General features: G+C 52.2%; 6 protein-coding genes across 6 annotated transcripts, besides 13 other annotated features; 3 read left to right on the forward strand and 3 right to left on the reverse strand.

Moving 5' to 3' along the window:
* Nucleotides 1–882: 882 nt before the first annotated feature.
* PVX_111360 (hypothetical protein, conserved) lies at nt 883–2,580 on the reverse strand (the record flags this gene model as incomplete). Its single annotated transcript, XM_001608447.1, has 1 exon — nt 883–2,580. One exon carries the CDS (start codon nt 2,578–2,580, stop codon nt 883–885), a length of 1,698 nt encoding a protein of 565 aa, XP_001608497.1.
* Nucleotides 1,103–1,123: a microsatellite.
* Nucleotides 2,581–3,849: 1,269 nt separating the features above from the next.
* On the forward strand, nt 3,850–5,967 carry PVX_111365 (U3 small nucleolar ribonucleoprotein protein MPP10, putative; the record flags this gene model as incomplete). Its single annotated transcript, XM_001608448.1, has 1 exon — nt 3,850–5,967. The coding sequence occupies one exon, from the start codon at nt 3,850–3,852 to the stop codon at nt 5,965–5,967; it is 2,118 nt and encodes a 705-aa protein (XP_001608498.1).
* Nucleotides 3,986–4,033: a microsatellite.
* Nucleotides 4,793–4,817: a microsatellite.
* Nucleotides 5,968–5,987: 20 nt separating the features above from the next.
* Nucleotides 5,988–6,047: a microsatellite.
* A 1,314-nt stretch (nt 6,048–7,361) lies between these two features.
* Nucleotides 7,362–7,403: a microsatellite.
* Nucleotides 7,404–10,631: 3,228 nt separating this feature from the next.
* On the forward strand, nt 10,632–14,024 carry PVX_111370 (hypothetical protein; the record flags this gene model as incomplete). The annotated part of the gene is made up of 1 exon (XM_001608449.1): nt 10,632–14,024. One exon carries the CDS (start codon nt 10,632–10,634, stop codon nt 14,022–14,024), a length of 3,393 nt encoding a protein of 1,130 aa, XP_001608499.1.
* Nucleotides 11,499–11,521: a microsatellite.
* Nucleotides 11,982–12,054: a microsatellite.
* Nucleotides 12,456–12,546: a microsatellite.
* Nucleotides 12,723–12,832: a microsatellite.
* Nucleotides 12,905–12,965: a microsatellite.
* A 598-nt stretch (nt 14,025–14,622) lies between the features above and the next one.
* On the reverse strand, nt 14,623–15,468 carry PVX_111375 (the record flags this gene model as incomplete). Its single annotated transcript, XM_001608450.1, has 1 exon — nt 14,623–15,468. One exon carries the CDS (start codon nt 15,466–15,468, stop codon nt 14,623–14,625), a length of 846 nt encoding a protein of 281 aa, XP_001608500.1.
* A 1,093-nt stretch (nt 15,469–16,561) lies between these two features.
* Nucleotides 16,562–18,048, reverse strand: PVX_111380 (40S ribosomal protein, putative). Its single transcript, XM_001608451.1, has 2 exons — nt 17,876–18,048; nt 16,562–17,644 (listed from the first exon to the last, which is right to left on the reverse strand). The coding sequence occupies exons 1-2, from the start codon at nt 17,936–17,938 to the stop codon at nt 16,916–16,918; spliced, it is 792 nt and encodes a 263-aa protein (XP_001608501.1). The 5' UTR covers nt 17,939–18,048; the 3' UTR covers nt 16,562–16,915.
* A 3,979-nt stretch (nt 18,049–22,027) lies between these two features.
* Nucleotides 22,028–27,671, forward strand: PVX_111385 (hypothetical protein; the record flags this gene model as incomplete). Its single annotated transcript, XM_001608452.1, has 1 exon — nt 22,028–27,671. Exon 1 carries the CDS (start codon nt 22,380–22,382, stop codon nt 27,669–27,671), a length of 5,292 nt encoding a protein of 1,763 aa, XP_001608502.1. The 5' UTR covers nt 22,028–22,379.
* Nucleotides 25,205–25,245: a microsatellite.
* Nucleotides 25,774–25,794: a microsatellite.
* Nucleotides 26,035–26,055: a microsatellite.
* Nucleotides 27,672–27,895: the final 224 nt, after the last annotated feature.

A 27,895-nucleotide genomic window follows, 5' to 3' on the forward strand; every position in this document is an offset into this window, starting at 1 on the left:
TACTACCTACTGTGTATATCTCCCTTCCCCCCCCCCCCCATGGCGCACGCTTCCTCTGCGCGTTGATTTTTTTTTTTTTTCTCCTATTTTTTCCTACGTATTTTTGTTTTAATTTTTTTTTTTAGCGCCCCACATACGGGCGTGTAGGTACATAGTGCATGCTGCATGCAGCATAGTTTTCATGCCGCATAAGTACGCATATAAAAAAGTGCATGGCGGTAACATAGTTTTTATGTATACTCGCCGCGCTCGCGCTGTCTTGGCGCACAGAAAAGAAAAAAAATAAAAATAAAAAAAGAAGTAACATTGTGTAAGTGTCACGCGGTGTCCATTTTTTTTTTTTTTTAAAGACCCCCAGAAGACGCGTGTCCATGTTATTTTATTTTATTTTTTTTTTTTTTAACCCTTTTGTGTGTACATCCATCGCTACTGTAACATGGGCATTCTCTCCTCCATTGGTGGAAAAAAAAGAAAAAAGAAAAAAAGATAAAAAAAGAAAAAAAAAAGTTAAAAAAAAAAGCGAAAAAAAAAAGATAAAAAACGCGAAAAAACGCAAAAAAAAAATGTAGAAGATGAAAAATAAATAAATGCCAAAAAAAAGTAAAAAAAAAATACGCAAAAATGGAGGTATCATAGGAGGTACCAGAAAAAAGGAAAAAAAAAAAAAAGACATCGAAAGAGACGCAAACAAGACGCGGAAAGTTGCATGATCAGTAAGAAGCCATGTTAAAAACGTTTTTTGTTTTTTCGAAACGGAAACTTTTTTGAGCATTAAATTTTTATCGAGCCAGTGTTGCGGCGTGTGTGGTGCGCGGCGATTTCGTGTGTGGGGGGGGAGCACCGGTAGGTGGATGTCCTCCCCAGGTGGGAGTTTCCCCCCCCTCAGGAGCCGTAGTACTGCACCGCGCGGGAGTCGAAATGCTCGCGCGACTGGCGGTCAACCACGTCCGCCACATTTTGGCGGCGCTTGTTTCTGTTGTGCAACCGGTAGAGGTGCTGCTTTGTACTTTCGGGGGTGTAGAGTCTGGCGTCGGGGCGGCTAATCCTCTTGGTGAAGCGGAAGAGGTCCCCCCAAAGTAACTTCCTGGCACTTTTATACCCATAGCCCTTAAGGATGGTACCACTTTTCGTTCTTAAATTTGGAATTAGGGAAGCACTTTTCGTAACCACAAGTCGCTCGAAGTTATGAGGTCTTGAGCACACGTCGATGAGGACATGCTTGCCTGACTTGATGGTGGGGAGAACGACCCGAGGCCAGAAGAAGGATTTCTCCTGAGCTGTTAAGGCATCCCCTTCAGACGGGTAAGTTGTTCTGGGGCCTTCACATTTACGAATAACAAGATAGGAATATTTTAACTCGTCCACATTTTTCGCTCGACTACCTTTGCAATAGATGTGGTGAGAGAGTCTGTGTATTCTCTGAGAGAAGTGGCACCAGTCCTTCCCCGTTAAGGCTAGTGGGCAAATGCTTTCGTGCGGACAAGGGGCGATGAAGTGAAACCTGTTGTGTTTCAGTTCGGTTATGAAAAGCTCTCTTATCGAGTGAATCATCCGGAACCCAGTGGGCGTGCCGCTCTCCACAACGATGAGGATCCCCCCGACGGATAATCTGTCCCACATGTTCTTTATATACAAATTTCTTGCGCTGTAATCGTAGAGCGTTAGCAGCACGTGTGAAGTGATGATGAGGTGGTGCTCCTCTAGGCTACTGCTGTAGAGGTTCATCTGGTGGGCCACGTGGGGGATGGACTCCGTGAGGTACTTGGAAATTGCTTCGAACGAGTCGGAGGCCTCCACCGCCACGATAAGGCGGCCAAGGCGGGAGTAGTTGCTTCCGCTGTTGTTGCCGCTACTTTCGCTGCTCTTCGTGGGGTACAGCTCGTTCAGCGCCACCACCGCAACGGCGGGCACGCCCGAGCAAACCAACACCCGCTCGGGCACAAACGATGGGACCCGGGTGCGGATCTCGTGCAGGACTCTGTACATGACGCCGTAGTGCGCGTTAAAGTTGTGCAGCGTGTAGGCGATGGACGACTCGGGGAAGAAGGTCATCCTCGCGGGGGAGGTGCTCCTTCCTATGTGCCTCGCATCCTCCGCGTGCGCCAACGCCATCTGCTCCACGTCCTTCCACTTGTTTTGGTACTCTCCCAGATGTTGCCTCAGGCATTGGTAGGACTTCTTTTCAAGGAGGTTGCTCAGTTTGTTCCTTCCCCGTTTTGTTTCACCCACTTTGCGCTGTGCCTTTGCCTTTACCTCTGCTTCGTCCGCCTCATCCGCTTCACCCGCCTCACCCTCTTCATCCTCCAGCAACTGGTGCAACAGCTTGGAGGGCAAAATGCGAGGCAACTCCACGCAGTTCCTGCTCGTCACCTTCTGCATTACGTACCTCCCCAGTTTCTCCAAATCCTTTTTCTTCACAAACTGCTTGGCCAAGTTGTGCAGTTTTTGCCTGACCTGTTCAGGTATTTTTAACGTTTTTAAGGACACCATGCTTACTCGGTCAAGCTGGTCCACCTCCTGCGCACTTAGACTTTGGCTCTCCGCGAGTTTGTCGAACTTGAACCCCCTCAGGGCGGCCATGCCGCGAGCGCCGCCCCGCCTCGGCAGCAGCATCTGAGGGGCGGGGAGGGAGAGACGGTGGCGGTGATGGTGACGATGACGATGACGATGGCGACGCAGAACAGGGCTGCCCTATTTTGCTACTCCCCTGGGCACGTCCATTCGCATTTCAATTTGGCCCTTCTATGTAGCTTCACCGGTGGGCAGGGTCACGCACTCACTAAAAAAAAAAAGAAAAAAAAAAACGAAGCAACAGCAACAGCAACAGCAACAGCAACATGTGCCTCCGTGCGTGCTGCTACTCACCGAAGCGGCGGCGTCGTTTTTTTTTTTTTCCCCTACGCTGCTTCCTCACCCACCTGTGCGCGGCCGGCGAAGGTATATTCTCCATGCCCGCCACTTTTGCGTTTTCCCAATTTTTCCAGCCCGCATTCTTCCGCGGGGACTTGCAGTTGAAGGGAGAAAAAAAATAAAATAAAACAATAAAGCAGTGACGCAAACGTGGCGCATACCGCGGCAGGCGTGCGGTCTCTGCTTGTCCCTCTTCAAATGACTGAGCGGGGATCCCCTCGCGGGTCGGCACAGAAGCGCCGCGCCGGAAATGCAGCCGAGGGCCGCTTGCACTGTTGCGCTGTTATTCTGGTGGAGTTCTTCCCCGATAGCTTGTTGTTTTTTTTTTTTTTCTTTTTGTGGGGTAGCAGAAAAATGTAAAAAAAACGTACCACCTGAAGGAAAACCCTTTTCTGGTGAGCACGTTTCGGCGTTCCTCGCGACGTTATTTCTGGGCAATTGGGGGCCTCCTTTGGCATCCACTTGGCATCAACGTGGCATCAACTTGGCATCCATTTGACGCTACTTTGTTCATTTTTGTTTTTTTTTTACTTCGCTGCTCGTTGCCGCGTTTTTTGCCGCTTACTTTGGCTACGTTGCAGTGGGGGCTGCCTTACTGGATGAAGCGCAACTCAGGCAGAGCGGTCAGGTCAATCGGCTAAGTCGATCGGCAAGTCAAACGGGCAAGCGTCATTCCCCCCGTGACTGTTCCTCCTATTGGTTATCTTTCGTTCGTGCCGCTTTCACCCCTGAGCGGCGATCCCCTTTTGTTGTGAATCCTTCCAGAGGGGGAAAAGCCTCTGGCACGAGTGACCACCTGGGGTTTGCTCCCCTCCATTAAGTTGGCTGCAGAATTCACCACGGTTAACTTTAAGAAGTGGTAGGGGGGGAGAAGTAAAAACTCGTCTGGCTATTTCTCCACCCCCCCCTGTAGAGGAACCTCCAACGCACCACGGTAAGATGGAGTTGCTGAAAGTGAAGCGGTACGCGGAGCTCATCGAGGAGTTCGCCAGGCAGGCAGATGAGCTGCCCCCCCCGGAGCGGGAAACAGCCCCCCAGAAAAAAGGAACTAGCCAAAAGGAAAAAAAAGATGTTATAGAAATTATTGAGTACTTTGCAAATATCCTGGCGAGGTACTTCTACAGTGACTACCAGCATGATGACATCTCCATCGTAGATTCTGGGTTCGACTGCGAGCAGCTGTGGCTGTTTATCGAGTGCCTCATAAAGGAGAAGAAGCTGGAGGGGTTGCTCTCCTTTTTTGAGCGTTACGAAAGGGGGTTGGACAGTCGGGTGGACAGTCGGCTGGAGAGTGGGAGGGGGACCCAAGTGGGGGAAGAAGCAGAAGAAGAGGATGATGATGATGATGCCGCACTGGGGACGGCGCAGAAGAGACGGGCAGGCAACCGGGTGAAGGTGAACGTGAGAGCGCCCGCGTCTAAGAGGAGAAGGGTGAGCCCCTCATGGGGGGGGGCACAGCTCAGCAGCGATGCCGCCATTAGCGTCGAGAGTGACGATGCCCCCGAGGGAGACCACTTTTTCGACGAGGATGAAATGCAGCAGTTCCTCGATGAAGAGGAGAAAAAAATTGTGAGCGGCCAGTCGGGGGAGAGCGATAGCGGTGGCGAGGTGGACCTCAACGAGTTCGAGGGAGACTACGAGGAGGGGGGCCAGTTGAAGTACGGAGATTTTTACGGGGGGGGTGAAGAAGAAGAAGAGGAGGAGGAGGAAGAAGAGGAGGAGGAAGAAGAAGAAGAGGAGGATGACGATGAGGAGGAGGAAGAAGAAGAGGACGACGAGGAGGAAGAAGCGGATGACGACGACGACGACGACGAAGCGGATGAGGAAGATGACGACGACCTCGGCTCGGAGGACGAACGGGCCCGAGACCGGCGCGGGCCGGACCGGCGCAGCCGAAAAGAGAGGGACGAAGAAATCGAGCGCGAGTTGCGCGAGATGAACCAGTTCGACAGCCAGCACCGGGGGGGAGGCGACCAGGTTGGGAGTGAAGCGGAGGAGGAGGCTGGAAGCGGCCGCGGGGAGGAGACCCCCCAAATGGAGAGGGACAAAGTGGAGAGGGAGCTGATCGAGAAGAAGCACTGGTCGCTCACGGGAGAGGTGTCCGCGCACGACCGCCCGAAGAACAGCCTGCTGAGCCTTAACGTGGAAATCCCCAAATTGAATTCCGGGGGGAACGACGCGTATGTTAGTAAAGCAGTTGGTGAGGAGGAGGACGACGACGACAAGGAGGAAGAAGCAGTTGGTGAGGGCCGCCGCGACGGAGGGAAAACCCCCCTGAGTAGGAACAAACGAAGGAACCTGCTGAGCGACGAAATCGAAAGGGTGGTGAAGCAGAGGATCCAAAACATGCTGTTCGATGATGTAGAAAAGAAGCGATTAGAAGATTTGGACGTCCTGCTGAACGATTCCAAAGAGAGAGGAGATGGCAAAGATGGCAGAGATGGCGACGTCAGTTTTGATCACCTCAACTTTAGCAAAAGCAAGCTCAGTCTAGCAGAGGAATACACAAAAAAATATGAAGAAGAAATAAAAAGCAGTCGATCTGAAAAGAAAGAAATTAATTTGCAAAAATTGGAGCTCATGAATCTCTATAAGAAGATCATCCACTGCTGCGACTCGCTGAGCAACGACTTCTATGTTCCCAAACCGGCACTACTAAATGCTCCAAACAGGAGCGACCAGTTTGCCAGCCTCCACATCGAAGAGACTGTGCCCATTATCCTGTCAGAGAAGGACAGACGTGCTCCGGAACAGCTGTTTCAACCGGGGCATATAAAACAATTGGAAGAAATGCATCAGAAGGAAAAGAAGGCGATGCGAAAGTCTAAGAAAGTTAAGAGGAAGAAGAAGCTGCTTCATCAGTTTGGGGTGAGTGAATTAAAAAAGAGGAATGAGCATTTGAGTGGCAAGAATAGGGAGGCCAAGGGGGAGAAGGAGAGCGCCGCGAGGTACGGAGTGGGCTCCAGGGACCAGCTGCGCGCCCTGCCGCGCACTCGCTACGACTTCGCCGGGGCCATCTCCCGCGCGCAGGCCCGCGACGCGGCGGGGAAGCGGTGAGGCGGTTTAGCGGCAGGATGGGCGAATTGGTAGGGTGGCGAAGCGGTGAGGCGGTTTAGCGGCAGAGGTGGGGCCCATCCCCATGTGCCTTGTCGCCCACGGCGGAGCCACTACGTCGGGGGGCCTTTCCCAAACGGACTGCTACAAAGTGAGTACATCCTACGCGCCCGTAAATGAAGAGGGGGACAAAGGAATCAGCAAATCGGCAAATTGGCAAACTAGCAAATTGGCAAATTGGCAAATCGGCAAACTAGCAAATTGGCAAATCGGCAAAGTTAATGGCTCTCCCACTCGCGTTAACAGGTGAGCCAGGAGAGGAAGCCCCTTGTCTGCGTGATTGCATCGGTTTGCTTTGTCCTGCGGGGATTATTTTATTATTTTTTTTTTTTTTTCACAAAATGGGGAGGAGTGCAGTGCGAGCCCCTCTTCAACGTGAATGCAGTTGTGCCTCCTTTTTCGTCGTAATTGCTTCTTTTTTTTGGCGTAATTGCTTCTTTTTTTTGGCGTAATTGCTTCCTTTTTTTGGCGTAATTGCTTCCTTTTTTTGGCGTAATTGCTTCTTTTTTTTGGCGTAATTGCTTCCTTTTTTTGGCGTAATTGCTTCCTTTTTTTGGCGTAATTGCTTCCTTTTTTTGGCGTAATTGCTTCCTTTTTTTGGCGTAAATGCTTCCCTTTTGTACTCCCCGTGCGAGGGACGTGCACATTTAAAAAAAAAAAAAAACGCAAAGGGGAAGCGGCGAGGGGACGTTCCACCGTGCGCGGGTAATTCGACCAACCGCGGATTAGGCGAACCCCCGATCTGAATTTCCCCCTTCTGTGGAAGGGCAATTTGAAAAAAGAAAATAAAAAAATAAAAAATAAATAAAAAAATAAATAAATAAAAAAATAAGAAAATTATTTTCTCTCCTTTTCAAAAGACACAACTGCCTTTAGATGTGCCCGCTGCTGCGGCCGCAGTTTTTGGCCCCCTCATGGGGCATGTGCAAGTGGAGGGCGACTGCCCCCACGGGTGGGGTGCTAATGGGATGCACATGACATACGCATGGCGTGCGCAAGGCATACGTTTGGCATACAATGGAGATGTGGGTGATTCACTTGTGAGGCTTTCCCCCCGCAAGCTTCTTAGTGGCACAAGGACATACCTGTGACTGGGCGCGTTGCCCTTGTGTGGGCTTACACCAAGGTGTTTTTTTTTTTTTTTTTTTTTTTCTAATCCGTTGCAGGGAAAGGGATCTACGCAAATTCAGTTGCACTTTCCTTTGGGGCTGATCAGGTTGGCACGTTGGCACGTTGGCACGTTGCCATGTTGCCATGTTGCGAATTTGCCATTTCGCCACTTAACCAATTTGCCTCTTCGTGCGCGCCCCGTAGAATGGTCCGACGGGGCGCGCTCCGATGGTGCTGTGGCGAAGTTGAAAAAAAAAAAAAAAAAAAAAAGAGGCAACCGTGTGAGCATGCAGTTTGGTAGGCATACAACCAGGGGAGCAATCGGTGGAGAAACCATCACGCTAAGGGGATTTTTTTTTTTTTTTTTTTTCTCCTTACACATCGAAGCAATCCCCTTGTTGTTTTCCCATTTGCCACTTCTGCCCCACTGCAACGTTGCGTATTCCCCTGGTAGCAACAACGCACACGGAAATATAAGCAACCAAATGATGAGGAATTCACTCCCTTCATTTGTAAGTGAATGTACAGGTGAGAGGCAACCAACCTATATTTAATTTTGGCACCACATGCGCATGCCAAGTGAGCAGCTGCAAGTCGGCACGCATAAGAACGCATAAGAACGCATGCAAACGCTCGTGCCACCTGTGCACCACCGTCAACAGGAAAGGCAACCCTTTTTTGTTTCCCCCTCTGAGGAATTACACCTCACGTGGGGTCATCCTGCTAATCATTTTTTTTTCCCCTCTTGAATGCTCGTGCCTGTTTGTGAGTGACTCCCCCTGGGTTCATTCCTACACGTGTGTACCTCACGGGGAGGCGCACGCACACGTCGCCGCTACCATCGCTGCGTGCATCGCAACAACCATCCCTGCATACATCGGCGTTATTTTTCCCATTTCGCATGACGTCACCCAGCCGGAGAAGTGAGAGTGGGAACTACCATACCAAGTGAGCTCTCCAGGCTGGGTGCTGCATACAGTAGAGGCATCCCATCCGAGAGGAAATAAAAAACTGTTTGAAGGAAAGAGGGGAGGGGACCTTGCGAGAGAGACCCACTGGTACGCGAAGGTAAAGTGGCAGATTAAAGCGTTGCTTTTTAAGGGGGGGAGGTGCCCTACCTGGTCGGAGCTGCCCACTTCGTTCGGTACCTCCGTTGGGTTCGCCATTGGTAGGGAAGCAGCTGCACAGGTGGGTGCACTCACGTTTGCATACATATAGGAAAGTACTTATAGGAAAGCACATACAGCTAGGCAGCAGCTGCCACTCCTTCGAAGCGCCAAAAGGGAAGAGCAAAAAAAAGGGAGATGCCAAGCAAGTCGAGCCCCAAGAAGGACGTGCACCTGGGGGAGTTGCCCTCGGAGGGAATGCCCTCAAAGGGAGTACCTTCAAAAGGAGTACCCTCGGAAGGAGTGCACCCAGGAGTGCACCGAGGAATGCACCGCGAAGCGTACGCAGCGCAGGGAGAGATGCCCCTGAACCAGTGGGGCGGTGACTCGGAAGGTGGCCCAACGAACCGCACGAGAACCAACCTGGTAGACGCGTTGCAAATGATAAAAACGAATGAGGTAACTCTGTTGGAGTCCCTAAACGATGCATCGTGTGAGGGGGTGAAGGATCGACAGGTGGGTCTTGCCCAGGGGGGTGAGAGACCAAACGGAAGAGCGCTACTTAACACGATTGAAGAGGAGAGCAACCCAATTGAGAAGCCCAATCCAGCCGGGGACCTGTATAAGCACATTTTGAGCCTGTACAGGAGAAAGCACCCAGAGGGGCAACTGCCCTGCGAGGTGACTTCACTGCAGATGATGGGGGGAGAGACCCACGCGGAGGATACGCGAGTGATTAGCAGAAGAGACGAATTGGAAGACGCCACTTATGGGGGAGCAGAAAGGGACGAAGCGATGAGCGGAATTCATTCCTGGGGGGACTACATCGTTTTTGGTCGAGGGGAGGAACCCCAGGGACATGTCGAGACGGCCTTTTGTTTGGGGAGGAGCGACGCCAACTGCTTTGCGCGTGCGGCAGGTGGGGAAGATTCATCAGATGGGGAGCGCCTACCTGGGGGGGATACCCCTCCGGGGGAGTACTGCCTGCGTGGAGCTCCCCCCGTGGGGCTGCCAAACAAAGGCGAAGACGCCACGCTTAACCACCTGCACAAAAGGGAGTGCTCCTTTGGCCCATCGGAGAGGAGCCCCCCTCCTGATGGGTACGACAGAAGGGGTTGCCATTGCATCGGTGGAGGTGCCCCCCATGTGGAGAGTCCCCTACTGAAGAGCCCCCTCCTGAAGGGAGGAGGCCTTTACTACGGTGTGAAGTTCGATGGGGAGGAAGAAGACGAGATGGGGGCGGCCCCAAAAGGGGGATGCTTCCCCCCCTTAGCGAACAAGTGTGGTGGGTGTAGCAGCAGTGGGGCACTCCCAGGTGACTGCCCCGAGGGGGGAAGAGAGAAGCGGTTCGCCTTAAATCAGTTGAGCAGTTGCGAAGATAAGCAGGTGGTGTATGCACAGACGGAGGCAACCCAGATGAGGCTGAATTTGAGTGGCGTGCCCGCTGGACCGAAGCAACCGCAGCAATCGCAACCGCGTCAACCGCAACCCCCGGCGGATGGCACCGCTTTGGCGAACGCAGCGAGTTGCCTCCACCGAAGGGCCAAGGACCCGCTTTACGAAGACCCATCGGTGGGAGGGAGCTGCAAGGGAGAGTCATTCCTTTTGGGGTCTCGGGCCTCACAAAGGGGAAGCGCAGACGGGGATCCCTCAAAGAATAGGCTAAACTTCCCACCGTTTGAAGGCATCCATATGAGTGATGCGAACGTGATGAGGAGGAAACAAGAAAATGGGAAGATGCGTTTAAGGGGAGACCTAAATGAGGAGAGTGCCGCTGGAGAGTTGATGCGTCTTAGGGAGAAGTGCTTTCAAAACGAACGGCTAAATCATCTGTACATTGGAGAGCAACCCTTTTGTAGGCTTAGAAGGGACGGGGGAAGCAACGAGTACCCCTGTGGGGAGAGCAAAGGGGGTGGTCCGAATGCCGAGGGGGCGCTGGACCTGCAGGTGAGCAGCCTGTGGGGGTGCGCCTCACGCGTATCTTCCTTTCGAGGGGGGCAAGAAGCAAGATGGAAAGAAAGAGGAGAGCAAGTCTCCAGAGGGCAAAACCCCCGAGTGATGGTGGACCCGCTTCCCCTCATCAGCGGAACCAACCACGCAGGCAAACTACCCCCCGCCGACACGCTTCATCCGAATGAATGCCTAATTGTGGAGGCCCCCTATTTCGTTGGGGATAAAATAATGGCAACCAACCCCCCTGTGGTGAAGGACCCCCCAAAGCTAATCCGTTGTGAAAACCTGCACTGGGGGGAGAGCACCTTGGGGAGGGACCCACACAACGTGCAGAGGGACAAAACAGATCGGCAGCATCTCATAAGGGTGGAAAAAATGTTCGAAGAGGAGGCTGTCGGTGCGGTTGGAAGGAGCGAAAGGGGGGGCGCTCCCCAGCTGATGCTGTGTGATGACGAGCAGGGGAAGCCAACCTGGGAGAGGCCCACCTGGGGAGAGGCAAACCTAGTGACCCCCCCATTTCCCAGGAGCGATACTCTGAAGAGACACCCGTTTGGGGGGGGTAGGCTGCACATCCCCAACGAGGAAGCAACAGCTGGGAAGCGAAACACCTGCCCTTCGGTCGTCACTCCGGTGGTGCCACGTCAAGATGGCCTCCTACCAAGGGTGGCCAGCAACAGAGCAAACCAGTCTCCACCCCAATGGGCAGACATACCCACCGATCAGAAGATAAGTAGTGCTCCTATGGGTAGGGACCTACCAGGGGGGAGCAGAATGGGGAAGGTCCCCTACGAGCAGATTAGCCACTGCACTGAGGAAGAAAGGGCCGTTCTTGTAGACCCCTTTTTTTATAACTGTAGGGGGGAGAATCCCTGGGAGTGCCAGTGGAAAAAGGACACCTTTGCAGACAGCCGGATGGGAATGGAGAGGAACGAGCTGACGCATGCGGAGAGGCTGTTCGCGAGTCCCTATCGTCATGAGGGAGAGGGGACTCGAGAGGGTCCGGGGGGGGGAAGTGCCCGCACGGAGGTTGGTGGGAGAAGCGTAGATGGCTACCGCGTAGATGGCTACCGCGTAGATGGCTACCGCGTAGATGGCTACCGCGTAGATGGCTACCGCGGGGATGGCTACCGCGGCGGCACTGCGTCCTTCGCCGCGCCAACCGCTAGACCTGTGCCCATCTCCACGGGGGAGAAACCATGGGGTGACACCCCCCTGGCTCTCTCCCTCCCCATTTCGAAGGCAATCAAAGGATGCTCACCAGGCGGACAGATACACACCAGTTGCAGCGACCCACACAGGGAGAACAAGATCCCGAGGGAGGCCTACGCCAGGGGAGCTCCAAACGTCGGCGAAGCGAGAAACGCCCTCAAGGATACCAACGTGAATTTGTTAAAGTGTTTTAAGCTGAGCTTCGAGAGGGGGAGGTTCGCCCCTCTTGGGCGGGGCGCCTGCACTGGAGTGCCCACAGTTGGTAGGACCCCTGAGAGCAGGACTCCCCCCCTGAGTGGCTTCCCCCTGAGTGGCTTCCCCCTGAGGGAGGCCTCCCCGGCAGTTTCGCACAAGGGCAACCTGTTCGAGTCCGTCGATGCGTTCTTTTACAACTTTAAGAAGAGTGGGGCCTCCCTCAGGGGGGAGTCTCGCCAGGTGGAGGAGCACGGCGGGGCGAATGACCGGGCGAATGACCGGGCGAAGGTAGTGGCGAATGACCGGGCGAAGGTAGTGGCGAATGACCGGGCGAATGTCCGGGCGAATGTCCGGGCGAATGACCGGGCGAATGTCCGGGCGAATGTCCGGGCGAATGACCGGGAGAATGACCGGGAGAATGACCGGGAGAATGACCGGGCGAATGACCGGGCGAATGACCGGGAGAATGACCGGGAGAATACCCATCCGGACTGCCAATCGAATTCCCATGTGCGCGCCAGCTCGAGCGGCGTGGCGCAGCTGGCCAACCCGAGCGGCAGCGTCACGACCACAACTACAACGACGACGACCACCACTACGATGGGAGCGGCGAGCGCGGCGAACGTGGTGAACGCGGCGAACGTGGTGAACGCGGCGAACGTGGTGAACGCGGCAAACGTAGCAACCGCTTCCAACGCGACCACCACCAACTGCACGAGGAGGACCGAGCCGGGGAAGGAGGGGGGCGAGGAGGAGGAAAAAGAAAAAGAAAAAGAAAAAGAGAATGAAGAGGAAGAAGAGGAAGAAGAGGAAGAAGAAGAAGAAGAGGAAGAAGAGGAAGAAGAGGAAGAAGAAGAAGAAAACGGTGAAAAATTAGACGAACAAAAAGATGACCTATTGGACGAGCAAAAAGATGACCTATTGGACGAGCAAAAAGATGACCTATTGGACGAGCAAAAAGGTGGTGAAGAATTAGACGACCTATTGGACGAGCAAAAAGATGACCTATTGGACGAGCAAAAAGGTGGTGAAGAATTAGACGACCTATTGGACGACTTGCCGGACGATGGCGGGGAAGGGATGAAGGGGAGGGAGCCCCCCCCCAGGAGGAGGGAAAAAACCATCCTGACCATCCAGTGGAACATAAAAAAAATCTCCCTGCTGTGCTCGAGCGACAGCCACTTCGTGGTCTCTCCAGAATACAAAACGGAGACGTTAATCAACGAGTTCTTTATCCTCCTAAATATAAATAAGGACATGCACGTGCACCTCTTGGGGGAGAACTCCTTTGGCCTCCTCTTCTCCTACACGGGCTTCTGCGACATTCTCTTTTCCGTCACGTGTGGAGTTTACCAGAAGAAGTTCTGCGCCTATGACTGCTCCACGCTCCCCTGGTTTGGTTTTAACAATTGGGGGATTTTAAAAAACTGCATGCAGAATGATAGCATATCTATCACGGTAGACATCCACGAGATTAGGAGGAAGGACTCGCTCAAGGAGGTGTTCCTGAGCAACGTTATATTGTCTATGAGGAGTAGCAATGGGAGTTTCCACTTTAAGGAGGGCGCCTCTCCCGTATCGCCGTCTGCGGTGGTGGAGGCGGAGGAGGAGAAGAAGAAGGAGGCACCTTCGCCCACGATTGCTACGGCGTCTGCCACAACCGCTGCTACGACGTCTCCCTTAGATTTGGGGCGCCACAGGAGAAGCGCCAAATGCTTCTTCCCGCAAAGTGCGCCCGCCACAAGCGACTCCTGCAGCAGGTTTGCCCCCCCCACTGTTAAGAGGAGACACCCAGGCAGCGTGCACATGGTAGGCAGCAAGCACATGGCAGGCAACATGCACATGGCAGGAAGCATGCACTTTGCAGGCACCCGCGCAAATGCACCTCAGTGGGAGACCAAACAAACCAACGCGAGCAGCTGGAATGGGAAAGTCGCAAAGCAGCAAATGATCAGGGCCAACAGAGAGACCAACCCTACGCAGGGAAACAAGCTACACAAAGGGATAAAGAAAAATTTGTACGCACATAACCTAATTGATGTTTGCTCCCCTTTTGAGGAGCATCCTGGGGGGAACTTCATTCAGCTATCCCAGGGGCTTCAGGAGGGCACCCTGGCCAAGTGCACCTCGGGGAGCAGCGCCCATAGAGCAGCTCCATGTGCTGTAAGTGGGTTTGCCAATCAACCCTCCGTCCAGCAGGAAGGCACACCCCAGATGAAGAAGGAGGGCCCTTTCGGAAGGGACCCCCCCCGACGGGGCCCGACAAGTGTTAAGACGTTCATCGGTGCGTTGCCCAACGACGCGCTACCAAATGAGGCGCTACCAAATGAGGAACTACCAACTGAGGAGCTACCCAGCAGAGAGGGGAAACCCCGCGGGGGAGGGGCCACTCTGGAAGACCGCTTCTCCGAAAATGGCACCCCATGATTAGCCGATTAGCCGATTAGCCGATTGGCCGATTAGCCACCCCTCCTCTGTGAAAAAATAAAATTGCTCAACGGAAGGTGACCAGCGGTGGTCCGGGCAGGAGCTCTTTTTTTTCCCCCCCCGCCGAAGTTGTGGCGTGCCCCTCCTGTTGATCCCCCCCGGCGGGTGCACGCACAGCGTATACGCATTGCACAATTTACACACAAATGATTTCGCGGGGGAAGCCCCGTTGCTCTTCGTCACCGTTTTGTAACTCGCCTTTCCCTCCCCCAAGTGATAACCCCCCTATGTGTGTATTTTGGAAGGGGAGGACGCCGCGCCCCTGCTGATGTTGGAGGCCGTATTGCTTCCAACGGGCGGCGGCGCTCTGGCTGCAATTAACCACAGCGCTGTTACTGCCGTTGTAGAAAAAAAAAGAAAAAAAAGAAAAAGAAAAAGGGAAAGGGAAATAGGAAGTTTAGAAATGATGGAGAGAGCAATGCATGATGATTAACGTGGTGGACGCTCTGTGCTGTCGCGTGCAGATGATTAACGTGACGGACGCTCTGTGCTGCCTCTGGCTTCACATCTGCTTCAAGCATCACGCCTGCCTCGCACCTCAGCCGAGGCGCAGGTGCCCCGTGTTGACGCGGACGAGCTCGTTCTCCCCCCGCAGGAGCAGCAGCGAGCCGTCGTGCAGCAGCCCCTGCAGGTGGCCAGCAATCAACTCGCCATCGGTATCCACCAGGACGTTCCTGTCCTTGTATAGCAGCCTCGGCGTTATGTAATCTAGGAAGGAAGAAAATCCCTCCTCCCTCAGCTTCGTAAACACTGCATGCAAATTGAGGATCAGCTTATCCATGACGTCCTCCACAGATGGGATTGAGCAGAAGCTGCCAAAGTCTCGCTGTAGTTCCTTCTGCACAGATGTGTAATTGTCCCCTAGGAGGTTATCCTTATCCCTTAGGGTTATGTTGATGCCTATGCCAACCATCACACAGGCGTAGCGGCTCAACGAGGGGAAGTCATCCAGGTAGTGCAGATGAACAAGGCAGCCGGCTATTTTCTTTTCATTCACGAGCACATCATTAACCCATTTGATTTGAGTTACCAAGTGGAAGTGCTCCAACGTTTTGCTCACTGCCACGGTGGATGTTTGCGATAGGTACTTCACCTTCTCTAAGTCTTCCCTTTTCCAGAGGAGGACAAAGGTGGTAAAAAGGTTTCCCCTTTCAGATAGCCACATTCTGTCTTGCTTCTTCTTCGTGTCTCTCGTGCCGATTCCATTTGTCTGTTCGTTGCAAGTCACCACCACCATGTGTTTGTCGTCTTGTAAACTCCCGTTTTGCAGCAGACGCGCCATGTTCCGCTTGCAGTACAGCTGGGTGGAGTCCAGCACGTCGAAGTGCAGCCGCAGCGCGCCCAGCTCGGGGTAGCGCCTTTCGAAGGCGGCGGGGGGGTCCATCTGGCGGGGGGACTGCACTAGCGGGCGACAGCGATGGGGTGCCTACACTCGCGAAGGATATGTACAGGGATGCTCCCACTCCTGTAGCGGTATCCTTCGCTATAAACTGCGAAACGGGTGATCTTCTTCCTCCTCTCCTTATTCTCTCTTTTTTTTTTTTTTTTTTTCCTCTTCGTTAAAAGGATTACGTTCGGCTCGCACACAGGTGTAGAAAATCTCTCTGAGAAAATTATCCTCCGGAAAATTACCTTCCTGGAAAATACCCCCCGGAAAATACGTGCCCTGTGCAACTGCGCATGCTTGGCCGCCACAGCTCTACATGCGTGCATTTCCACGTGCACATTTTTGTGACTTCCTTGGCTTCGTTTTCTCTGAATTTTGGTGCACCCCGCTTTGCCCGCGTGCAGGCAGGCCTTCTTGCCTCTTTTCCCCATGTGGTTGCACGCCGTTGTTTTCCCGCGCGGGGGGAAACCACTTGCGGGGCAGGGTTATTCAATTTGCTGCTTTGTTGCTTTATTTATTTATTTGTTTATTTATTTATTTATTTATTTGTTTATTTATTTATTTTTTTTTTGTGGTATAAGGTAGGGCTAGCCAAAACTGGACGAAGGGGCACGAACGAGCGCATCTTAACCGTACGCAAATTGGTTCCCTAACTGGGGGAAAAAGGGAGGGGACACGCCCACGGGCGTAGGGTGCCACGTGTGTTGGATGTCACTCGTATTGGATGCCACCCGCCGCGTCCTGTTTGGGATACTCAACTGGGTGACGTGGAAGGGAGCCCCAGCCATTTTGTAGAATTACTTTTTGCCCCTTTTCACCTGACCGGCAAGGTAACTTTCTATGCGTTATTTTGAAAAGTGCTTTTTTTGCCTGACCGGTAAGGTGATTTTCCCCCCGTTGGAAACGCACACTTGGCAGAGCTGCGGGGAGAGATGAGCAGCCAAATGGGAAGACCCCGCACAGGAAAGTCTCTACAAGGAGAGGAACCATGTCTGCACAGAGCGTGGAGACCACGTGACTACTCTGCCCCCGTTCAGCGATTAATCTACGTGTAAATTTCACATGGATGTTTTTTTTTTTTTTTTTTTCCGCTATACCGTTTAAATATCCACAACATTGGTACATATAAATTGTTTATTTTTATATACGTGGTTAATTAAAAGAAAAAAAAAAAAAAATGGATGCACGCTACACGTGGGGAAACACAAGGGCATAAAAGGGTGGGAAAAAAATGTAAAGCACATTGACGTAAAAATGTGCAGAACGAGGGAAGCACACCTGTGCGTTTTGGTACATTCTCGGTTGGAAAGCGGCCGCTTCGTAGCGCGGCTTCTTTATAGCGCACCGACGTGTGGGCGATAAGTATATCTGGACGGGTCGCTCGTTACACATAGTTACTCACACGCGGAACCCTGGGTGGCTGGTCACACCCCTTTCCCTCTTCCTACCACTCATCCGCGGCGATCGGGTTCTTCCACTCCTCGTTCGCATTGTCATTCCATTCCTCCTTCTTATTCCACTCCTCATATGGAGCCTCCGTGGCAAACTGGTTCTCAGCCAAGTGAGGAGCCGCGGGGGCCGTTTCCTCAATTGCCAAGTTTTTCAGTTCAAACTGTTCTGGGTCTCTCCACAAGAACATATCAACCATGACCTTCCAAGGCTTCGATCTTGGCAAAGTTCCCTTGAGGTATAAAACTTCTTGTGCCAGCAGCCAGTACATAAGTGCAATGGATTCCTTTCCCTTATTGTTACAAGGGATGGCAATGTCTACATGCTCTAGGGGAGAATCAGAATCACACAGAGCAATCACGGGGATGTTAGCATACGCAGATTCTTTAACCGGTTGTGCATCTGTCCTTGGGTCCGTTACAATTAGCAATCTGGGTTCTGTAAATTTTTGAATAATTTGGTTCGTCAACATACCAGGGGTCCACCTTCCTGCGATTGCCTGTGCCCCTGTGTATTGGGCGAACTTCAAAACGGCTCTGCTTCCGAATGGCCTGGCTGAGACGACGACTACGTCGGCTGGGTTGTTAATGGCCACTATGATTCTGGCGGCCAGCTGCAGCTTCTCATACGTCTTGGCCAAATTGAGGATGTGCACGCCGTCCTTCGCCCTGGTGTACACGTACCTCTTCATTTTGTTCTCCAGGTTCTTCGTTCCGATGTGGACCTGCGGGGGGGCAGCAGCGAGGCGGCAGCAGTGAAGCGGCTCTCTGCGAAGCGGTTCAGCAGCGAATCAGCTGCGTTATGCAATGCTACGGTGAGGGGGGGGAGTGACTATTCCCCTGAGGAGGCACTCCCCCATGCAGGGGCATATACATTTGCTAGGCCGCCCTTATGGAGGACTCCCCCGCCTCGTGGATGCCCCCTAATGCATCTCATCATCACGCAGTATACTTACCTTACAGATGAGCATCTTCGCGATGCTTTCCTCCTTGGGGGACTGCACTTTCTTACTCGACATTTTTTTTTTTTTTTTTCCAAAGTTATGCGAAATGGAGGGTGATAATATATCTCAGCCTGGTGCTGTGTTGTTTAAACTGTTCACTTTTGCTATGCCTGCCAAAATGGGCTACTTTCTCTCACCTTTCGTGTTTTTTTTTTTTTTTTTTTTTTTTTGTCACTATGATGAGCGGTAGGGAGTTCTTTTCTATAGGGATACTTATTCGATACTTTTAATGTATTCTTCTTATTGCATAAATCTTAAAGGTTTATTTTATTTTTTTTTTTTTTTTTTTTATCTGCAAAAATAATGGGTATTTGCAAATACGGCATGGAAACGCCTCGCTCAGCTTTTGCGTGGAAGCGGAGTGAATTCCGTTTTGCAATCCTTCGCCCGTATGCGCGCGAGGGGCTTAGCTGGAGGTGGAGGTCACCACCGTTTGGTTTTCAAGCAGTTGTGCTTAGCCCTCACGGGGTCGCGCTGCGGAGTGCGCATATGTCGCGTGCGTATAATATATATATATGTATGTACTTATTATATGCGCATAACTGCACGCTTGCAATGCGTTGGAGAAAAAGAACTCCTTCGGGGACGGTCGAGGTTGCCAGGGGGGAGGGGTTTCTCGCCGTTGAGGGTCCGCCAACAAAGGAGAAGAGATAACAAGTTGCAATCTACTCCTCGCATCCGAAGTAAAACGAATAGGCCAAAAAAAAAGGGGGGGGCCACACCCGTCACCGTTCCAGCGGCAATACGGCAACCGTTACGCTGTTGTGTTGTGTATGCGATTTTGCTTTTCTCATCAGGTGACACCCTTCCCCCCTCCACTAATCGGAAAGAGGTAAATGACTTCACCAGCGCGTGGTGCGTTAGCGGCCCATTTCCACCGCATATATTTTTATGTACGCCGAAAATACAGCACAGCAGAATAGCAGGGCGTTTTATTGGTGAACGGCGCGCTTCTTTTTCTTTCAGCCTGGGTATGAAAACACTGCTCCCCTTTTGGCCATCTGGCGAATGTCCTTCGGTAATGTTCCTCCTAGGGAGAGCGACAAATTTAGGAAAAAATGACACCTTTGAGGTAGGCCAAAAATAGGCATACAGTTAATCCTATTTTTTGTTTCTTTTTTTTTTGCTTTTTTTTCATTGAATGTGTTTGAAGCATTTTTTTTTTTTTTTTTTTTTTTTTTTCTGCGCGGGGGAATTGGGGGGTGCGCCCTACCCGCGTTGTATGGTGCTTGCCGTGTGGGCCCCGCGCCGCTTTTTTGCCTCCCCCGGTTTTGTGCATCCTGCGCAGTGCAGCGTTTTGGTAAATATCTTTCAGTTCCGCGGTTTCACCTTCGCAGTTTCGCGTCCTCATTTTCACTTCCATAGTGCCACTTCCTCCCGTTTTGTTGCCTTTTTTTAACCGCCGCGCTGAGGAACATGCGTGCTGCTTAACCTCCCCATAAGAAAATCCCTTCGCTCTGTGCTGCCGCCATTATTACCTTTGGACTTTCCCCCGAACAGGTACATACAGGGTGACCTTTCCTCAGGTGAATATGTTTTCCCCTCTCCCGCTTTCCTATTCGCCTTTACCCATTTGTACTACCAGTGAGGCACTCCCCCGTTAGTCGTTCCTCCCCATGGCAACGTAAAAATGCCTTATCGTCGCACTGTAAGTTCGTCAAATGGGACTTTAAAAAAATTCCCCAACAAAGAGATACACTTTGCAGAAGGAAGAGACGACCGGGTGGGGAACGTCCCCATTTCCGTGTGACCCAAAAGGGGAAAAAAAAAAAAAAAAAAAAAATCTCCTCCACAACATTTGTGTATACCCCTTGGAAGGCTTAAGAAATGACAAAGTGGGCGTGGAGAATTGCAAACGGGTCCGCTTGTCTGAGGAAATCCCCCTTGGGGTGCTGCTACAAGCGAGGCGGTTCGTTTCACGGCGAAGAGGATTGCTAATGCAACGGAGGGCTTCTTCCCCATCGGGGGGAGCAAACAGTTCGGCACTCACCACATTTATGGGCACTCCCCCCCACGGGAGCTGTAAAGCAGTCGCGCATCGCATTGGTAGCGCAGTACGCGCGAAACAAAATTGTCCGAAAATGTTCCCTCACGTGTTTCCACCCCAATTGCGCACATCACGTTTGCCATTTTTTCTTTACATTTTGCTGTTGCAAAATTGAAGGGCACGCTTTTCCCGCAGAACAAAATTGCGCATTTGCCTGACCGCGCAACCTCCACATGTGGGGGGAATAAATATGATGGAAAAAAAAAAAAAACTCGTAACAGGTGAATAGATGAGGTCAAAATGGAAAAGGCTGGGTTCCCCGTGCTCGCACAAAAAGTGCGCATGGGTACGTATACCTACGTGTACACATGCACATACGTTTTTACCGCGTTGAGGTGGTAAAGTCTCCCACCGTGTGACACCCACGCGGCGTAGCGGAGTGTCCGGTTTGTTCGAATGGGTTGACCGGATGGCTTCTTATCTGCTTAGCCCCGCAGTAAAAATTAAAGCGACGAGTTGGGCCTCATCTGCGAGTGGGGAACGAATATGATGCTCCCCCTTATTGTATGAGCGAAGCCTTGCAGAGGTGCCACGTGGAAAAAAAAAAAAAAAAAAAAAAACTGTTCCACAAGCAGATGCTCAGCATGTACGCACAGACAGGGGGCATATTTATGTGCCGCTTTACCTGCCTGCTTCGCATTTTTTTTTTTTTTTTTTTTTTTTTTTTTCCATTTTGCGTCTCCCTTCAATTGATTTTCCAACGAGTTACTCAATTCGTCCTTTGTTCAAAAAAATACACACTTTAAAAGTTCGACCAACGTTTCACGAACCCTACATTTGCGTACACGCATTTTGCGTCCTCTCATATGATCACCCGCGCGGCCGCATCTTTGCACGATTTTTGAACCTGCTAGGATGGCTCACCACGTGGCACGGCAAAAACAGATGGAGTATATTTACTCACGAAGTTTCCTTAGAAAGGTAGCAATCGAGCGTTAAGGAAAGGGGCGGGCATGCCTCCCCGGGCTGGTTTCCGCCATGCAGCGCTAGCAAGAATCCCCCCTGTTCGTATGAACGAGTCATATTTTTTTTTTCTACCTCGCACAGCTGCGTCGTTCACAACTGCGTCGTTCGCACCATGCTCAAATGTGTGTAAATAGCTATTTTTTTTTTTTTTTTTTTTTTTTTTATTTTCTTTTAATTTGCCTGACTTGGTCATAATTTTTTCCAAAATGTGACCAGTGCGCGTTTTTACTCTTTTTCTGCGCTCCCTGGGGAACTACCAAAATTGCAACGCTTTCGATCTGTTGTAAAGGAGGTTGCCGCTCTACATTGGCGTTTGCATCTCCGTTTGTTCCGCATCCAGTTTATCTTTTCAGTTCCTTCCGTTTGGCATTACATGACCGCCCATCGGCCTGTTTCGGTCAGCTCGGATGTTCATCTTCCTGCGTTGCTTCTTCACATAACGTGCGCGTTATACTTCGTTCTATTTCGTTCTGCTTAGTTCTGCTTAGTTCTGCTTCTTTCTGCTTCGTTCTGTTTCGTTCCACTTCGTCCCTTTTCGTGCTTTTTTTTTCTTTTTTTTTGTCGCCGCGCTGAGTGCGTACCGAGGGGCCCTCAGTTCGGCGCTCGCGCGAGGAGTTTGCACTTGGCGTTTGAAGCGACTTCGCAGGGGGGAAACGCAAAGTGGCGAAGTGGCAGAAGCGTGAAAATCGCTAAATGCTAAAATGCCAAGTGGCAAACTCGCAAATGCTTGCCCCTTTGCACATCCCCGCTCTCCCCACTCTTCACCCAACAGAGCCTAGCATATTTATCCGGGCACAGGTTAGAGGAGGCGCCGCCTAAACCTACGCAACCGTTGCACAAGTAGGGGCCGCAAAATAAAAGGAGCCAACTGCAGATCGGCCATTTAGCGCGGGTGCTTACCACGTGCGTCTCGCCAATGAACGGTGTGCACTAATTGTTTCTGTGAATGAGCACTCACGATGTCATTTTTTTTTTTTTTTTTTTTTTTTTTTCTTCCCCGTTCCTTTACCTCCTTAGAAAAAAAAGGCCCCCATTTCGCTCAAGAGGAGTAAAAAAAAAAAAAAAAAAAAATTTATTCTAAGTGTTGAGATAACCTGGTGAAGAAGAAATCTGCATTTGATTTGAAGTGCGGAATGTTAAGCGACAGAAATAAGAAGAAAAAAAAACTCCAGAGAAAAGAACGCATCATCTGTGCTACGCAAACGACGACGTTGTGCAGAAGCGCAGAATAGTTCTTTTGGCAAACGACGACGCAGAGGGTTGTTCTCTCTGCTTCGAGTTAAGGGGCGAATGGAGAAGGAGAAGGGCTGTGTGTGCGCTGTGGATGTCAAACGGTAGGAGCGGCAAGCCAAGTGAAAACCCCCCAAGTGAAAACCCCCCAAGTGAAAACTCCCCACGTGAGCTACACCCCACACGTGAGTTACTCCCCCCACCGGTCACACCATGAAATCGCTGAAACTTAAGGGGTTGGTGAAGGGGAAGGACGAGGGGTACTACAGCCTCGTCACGGTCATAAGCCTGAACGATGAGGAGCTGGACGAGCGAATTCTTCAAAGGGAGGAAAGCGTAAAGGCCAACTGGGCAGCCATCAAAGGTGCCAAGGAAATTAGCAAAAGTGAGAAAAAGCTCTTTGGAGCAATTATGAGGAATGAAAGAGTCCGCTTAAGGATAAAAGGGAATATAAAAAGAGTAACCCGTAGGAGGAGAGAAGATCTAAGAGAGCACTGCCGGGCGGAAATACTTAATGGTTGTTTGGATGGAGACGTAAGTGGTGATAAGGAAGGTATGAACCAAATTTTAAAGTACCTGGAGAATGTCAAGGGGGTAAGATTTCACGGGAACGTCGTTAGGAAGGGGAGAAGCAGGCGTGGAGACAGCGTAGAGGAGGGCGCCTTCGATCGGTTGAATGCGCGAGGCGATGTTGGCGAGGGGGAGAGGTTGCGCAGGGGTCACCTCGTATGGCGCTGGGGGGGGCGAGCCAGGGGAGATGCAAACGGGGGAGAAGTAAAAATGGGAGAATTCAAACGGAAAGAAGCAAACGCAGAAAAGGCAAACAGGGGAGAAGCAAACCTGGAAGAGGCAAACCCGGAAGAGACCAACCTGGAAGTGACCAACCGAACGAACGGCGACCCTCCCGTGGAAGACGGCAGGGCGGGGCTGCCCCAACTCCGCAGGGTCAAAAACAAGGCCATTCAAAAAAAAAGAGAAAAAAAAAAAAGTGTAAAAACTAGCCAAAACGTACCCACCAAACCGCTAACCACTAACGAGGTAGCGGAAAAGACACTAAGAAGGACCTTTCGAGAAATTAAAATGTCGATGAAGGAGTTGCAGAAGCCGAGTGTAATCATCCAATCACCACAGAGAGAGATTTATTATAAAACGAAGCAAGAAGAGAGACACAGCGTCATCTACAATTTGAAACAAGGCAAATGTGTTAGTAGGCCAAGGAACAACTGCCCCAGGAAGAAGAGCCCAAACTATCAGCAGCTTAAAATGTATTTCAATGGACTCTTTCAACATATTAGAGGAGGGAAGAAGGGATCAGCATCAGCCATGGGTTCTTCTCCTTCCAAAGGGAAAAGCATCCCAACTGAGGGGTTGGCTTCCATTGGAGGGGCAGTCACTGCAGGCGGTGCAGCGGAGCAGGGGGAGGCCCTCCTCTGTGCCTCAGGGGAAGAAGACACCCTGGAGATCACTTGTGATGACGACTTCTCACAGAAGAAGTTTCTCCTGAAGGAGAAGATTAAGGACGAGTACAGGAGGAGGAGGAAGGGCTCCAGCTTTTACAACGGCGGTGGCGGCGGCGAGGACGATGGGTTCTTTGCTCCCAATGGGGGAACCGCCCCCAACGAGAGACGCAGCACCAAATACGTGTTCGACGAGACGGCCCTCAGCGAGAGCGACCTGGCCAATTTGGAGTACCTGGTCAGCGTCAAGGGGAGGAACGAGCGGAGGTACCGGTTTCGCGGGGAGAGGTCATCGGTGAGGCAGCCAAACGGTAAAGAAGCGGGGGCCAACGGAGAAGCTCTACCCCCCCTGGCCAAACCTCCCATTCCACCCCCTCAGGAGTGCTCAGCTTTGCCAAACAAGCAAATTGGAGAGAGTCCCCCAGGAGGAAACTTCCCGCCACCCGGAGGAAACGCGAACGAAGAAAGGGCCCAAACGGAAGAGAAGTTAAATGGCTCGAAGGGAGACAAAACTGAGCCGTGTAGGAAGGAACCCATTGGGGTGGCCACACATGTAGGTGCCTCCGCCGAGGGTCCCACGAAAGGGAATGCCCCTAATGGGGGAAGAAGCTGCTCTGATGGGAGTAATCCACCAGAAGGGGGTGATAACGACATGGGAAAAAAAAACGAAAATGGTCCCCCACAGTTGGACGGAAAGAAACAGCTGACGGGCATTATGAAGTCCACCTCGATGGTACTGAAGCAGCAACATGGTGGGAAGGAAAGCCTCGTGGAAAGAAGGAAGGTCATCTTGGGGGTTAACAAACTGGTGGGTGATGCTCCGAAGGGGGTGCAGGCTACACCGGGTGGCTGTCAAACTGGTGAGGGTGAAGCGGAAAAAGAGGACGCCGCGTTGGTAGATGAGAAGTCAAAGTCCGCCGTTTTGGGAAAGAACTCCGCAAAGGTACCCCCTTCTGGGGGGGTGAAGACGGCACATGAAGCACCAAAGGAGAGTACCCCCAAGGGAGGAGACGCTTTAAAGGGGAAGAGGATTTCCCCTCCATTGAAAGCTCCGCTACCCAAGGGGGGTAGTAACTCTCCTCCTGGTTTGTCTAAGCAGGAGGGGGAACCCAAGAATGTGGGTAGGTGCACTTCACCCGTGGAGGAGACCCCGGGGAGGAGCGAACAGGGGGGAGGAACAGAGGAGGTAGGCGCGGAAAAACTGGCGGCGGGGGAGAAGGATGGCGCGCAGAGTGGTGGGAAGCCGAAAGTTGGGCGGGTTGACCTAAAGGGGGCAGGCGCGGTGAAGCCTGCGAAGCAGATGAACGCAACGAATCAGATGGACGCAACGAATCAGATGGACGCAACGAAGCAGATGAACGCAACGAAGCAGATGAACGCAACGAAGCAGATGGACGTAACGAAGCAGATGGACGCCGCAAATGAGATGAACGCCGCGGAGGAAGGAAACCCGCACATCGACGGGGCTGCCTCGAAGCAGCTCCCAAAAGGGTTGTGCAAACCGCCAAGCTTCAAAACGGGTATCAGCAAAGGAGGTGGGAGTGAAGTCGGGATGAAGGCCCCCCCGAGTGGGGCAGCTAAAGAAGAGGAACAAAATGACAGTAAGGGAGAGTCTAAAAAGGAGCTGCCACAGGAGGGGGAAAACAAAGTAGATGCAGAGGAAGGGGGGGGTTATGTGGCTTCCTCCAACAGGGAGGCGAAGAGTGGAGGAGGTAACAAAGTGATGGCCAGCGCGAAGGTCCCGTTGAAGCTGAATAACATGGCGATGAAGAAGGCCCTGCTTGGGAAGATGCTGGCGAAGCGGGTTCCCGGTGGTGCTCCCCCTGAGGAGGCGGCAGAGAAGGGGGAAGCGGCAGAGAAGGGGGAAGCGGCAGAGAAGGGGAAAGACACCAAAGAGGAGGAGACAGCAGATAAGGGGAAAGACACCAAAGAGGAGGAGACAGCAGATAAGGGGAAGGAACCCAAAGAGGGAGAGCCCAGCGAAAAGAACAAGCCCATGGAGAAGATAACTCCGAAGAGCATCCCCAAGAGCATTCCCAAGAGCAAAGTTGCTATTCCGAAGGTGCTTCCCCCGAAAGGAGTCCCGTCAAAGGGTAATGCCATTTTGAAGGCAAAGGAAAAGGCAGGCAAGGTCCCGGGTGCGAAGGGAAGCGGCGAGAGGTTGGTTCTGAAGAGAAGCCTGTCCCTCAAGGGGGAAGCGGCGGAAAAGAACGCAGCAAAAGAGGGGGCGGCGGCGGCGCCGCAAGTGAGCGCACCCCCCGTGAAATCCGTGCGAGACGTGAAGAGCACGAAAATGGACGACGGGGTAGCCAAAGGGGTAGCCAAAGGAGAGAGCAACCTAAGCGAGAGGGGGTTCATAGAAAACGCGGTGCGGAAAAACATAGAAAGGATGCTGGAAAGGGGCGAGAATATGATAGTGCATGCTGGGGAAGAGAAAGGTGGCAAGAAGGAGCCCAGCTTTGCCAGAAAGGCGGGGGAGGGTCCTAAGGGATTGGATGTAAAGAAGGGCAAAAGGGCGAAGGGGAGGGGCGGCAGAGTGGTAAGCGATGATGGGAGCGGTGGTGGAAGCGGTGGTGGAAGCGATGGTGGAAGCGGCACTGGGAGCGATGATGGGAGCGACGTCCCCCCCCCCGAGGGGCGCAAAAGATACTCAGTGACGCTCAACAAGTTTTCCCACAAAATTGAGGTGAAGAAGAAGAGCTCTGTAGACGTGGTCGAGCTGTTGAGTGCGTTGGATGAGAAACCGGGGGAGAGGAGCTCCGTTGGAAGTGGTGACAGTGGTGGGGATGTCCTTGTGGAGGGTTCCACGGGGCAGCTTCCAACCGCACGTCGAAATGGATCACCCTGTAGGAGCGACGCAGAGAAGGTGATGACTCCCCCGAGTGTCACCACTGCTGAGGAGTCTCCAAAGAAGACGCCGATGGTAAAGCCCCTTGTTAAGAAGGACATGTTGGCGAAATTAATTTTGAAACGGCCACTGGAAAATAAAAAGGCGGCACCGTTGGGGGGGAAGAAGAGTGGCGATTTTTCGAGGGGGGGTAAAGGAGGAGAGACGCAGCCTCCGAAGGGGGGAGAGGAGGACCCCCCCGAGGAAGGCAAGGACAAACAGGACGGTGAAAAGAAGAAGGAAGGCGAAGTTGAAGAGAAAGGGGAAGGAGCTCACGGGGAAGGAGCTCTCAGGGAAGGAACCCACAGGAAAGAAGCGCACAAGGAAGAGGCTCACAAGGAAGAAGCGCAAATGGAGGAGAGACGAGAAGAAGCCCCTGTGCCCAAAACGAACGTCGTGAAACCCCCCCTTTCGCCACCCAAAGAGAAAAACGCAGCACCGGGACAAGCGAAGGGCGGCCCAAGCAAAAACAACTTTCTGGCCAAACTGCAGAGTGTAAAGAATAAGGCCACGATGAAGCAGTTTCCCCTGAAGAGGGTGGCGGCGCGCAAGGGGAGTGGCGAGGGAGGCAGCCCTCGTGAGGGTGGCAACACCAGGGAGGGAAGCAGCCCTCGTGGGAGTGACACCACCGGGGAGGGAAGCAGCCCTCGTGGGAGTGACACCACCGGGGAGGGAACCTCTCCAGCGAAGGAGCAGAACCCGGAAGTCAAGGCAGTGGACGACACCCCCCCGAAGGATACCACCACCAAGCAGTTAGATCTCCCCTCTACAAGCGAAAAAACCGCAAATGAAGCGACAAGCGAAAAAACCGCAAATGAAGCGACAAGTGAAGACGCCGCAAATGAAGCGACAAGTGAAGACGCCGCAAATGAAGCAAGTGACCACTCGGATGGCAGTGGTGGGCCCGCGCCCGGCACAAAGAAATGCCCGCTGAAAAAAGCGCCACCCAAATCGATGGCCAAAATTTTGCCGAAGATCCCCCCCAAAGTTATAGTCACTCCACTTAAAGGAGTTAACGGGGCAAAAGATATGCTCAAGGTGAAGCCGCCCTTTTTAAACAAGCTCAAAGCAAAGGCTTTCCCCCCATCAGGCAAGAAGGAAGAAGACACAGAAAAGGGGTTAAGCCAAGAGGAGACGCCTCCCTCCGAAGACTCTCCATAAGAAGATCACCTATGCAATGGCACATTTGGTAAAGAGAATGAGAGGACAAATCCATTCATGTTTTGTCTGGGAGGGAGAAGTTGCAAAAAGGGATCATCGCTTAGTACACATGTGTATTACCCTACGTGGGGAGGGGGTGTCCCCCCTTGAAATTCCCCCTCGTGGTTATCCAATCGATCTGCACGTGGAGAAGTTGGCCATGGCTACACCATGATGATTGTTTT

The sequence above is a fragment of the Plasmodium vivax genome, chromosome 6 (genome assembly GCF_000002415.2).
Source record: "Plasmodium vivax chromosome 6, whole genome shotgun sequence".
Classification (NCBI taxonomy): Eukaryota; Apicomplexa; class Aconoidasida; order Haemosporida; family Plasmodiidae; genus Plasmodium; species Plasmodium vivax.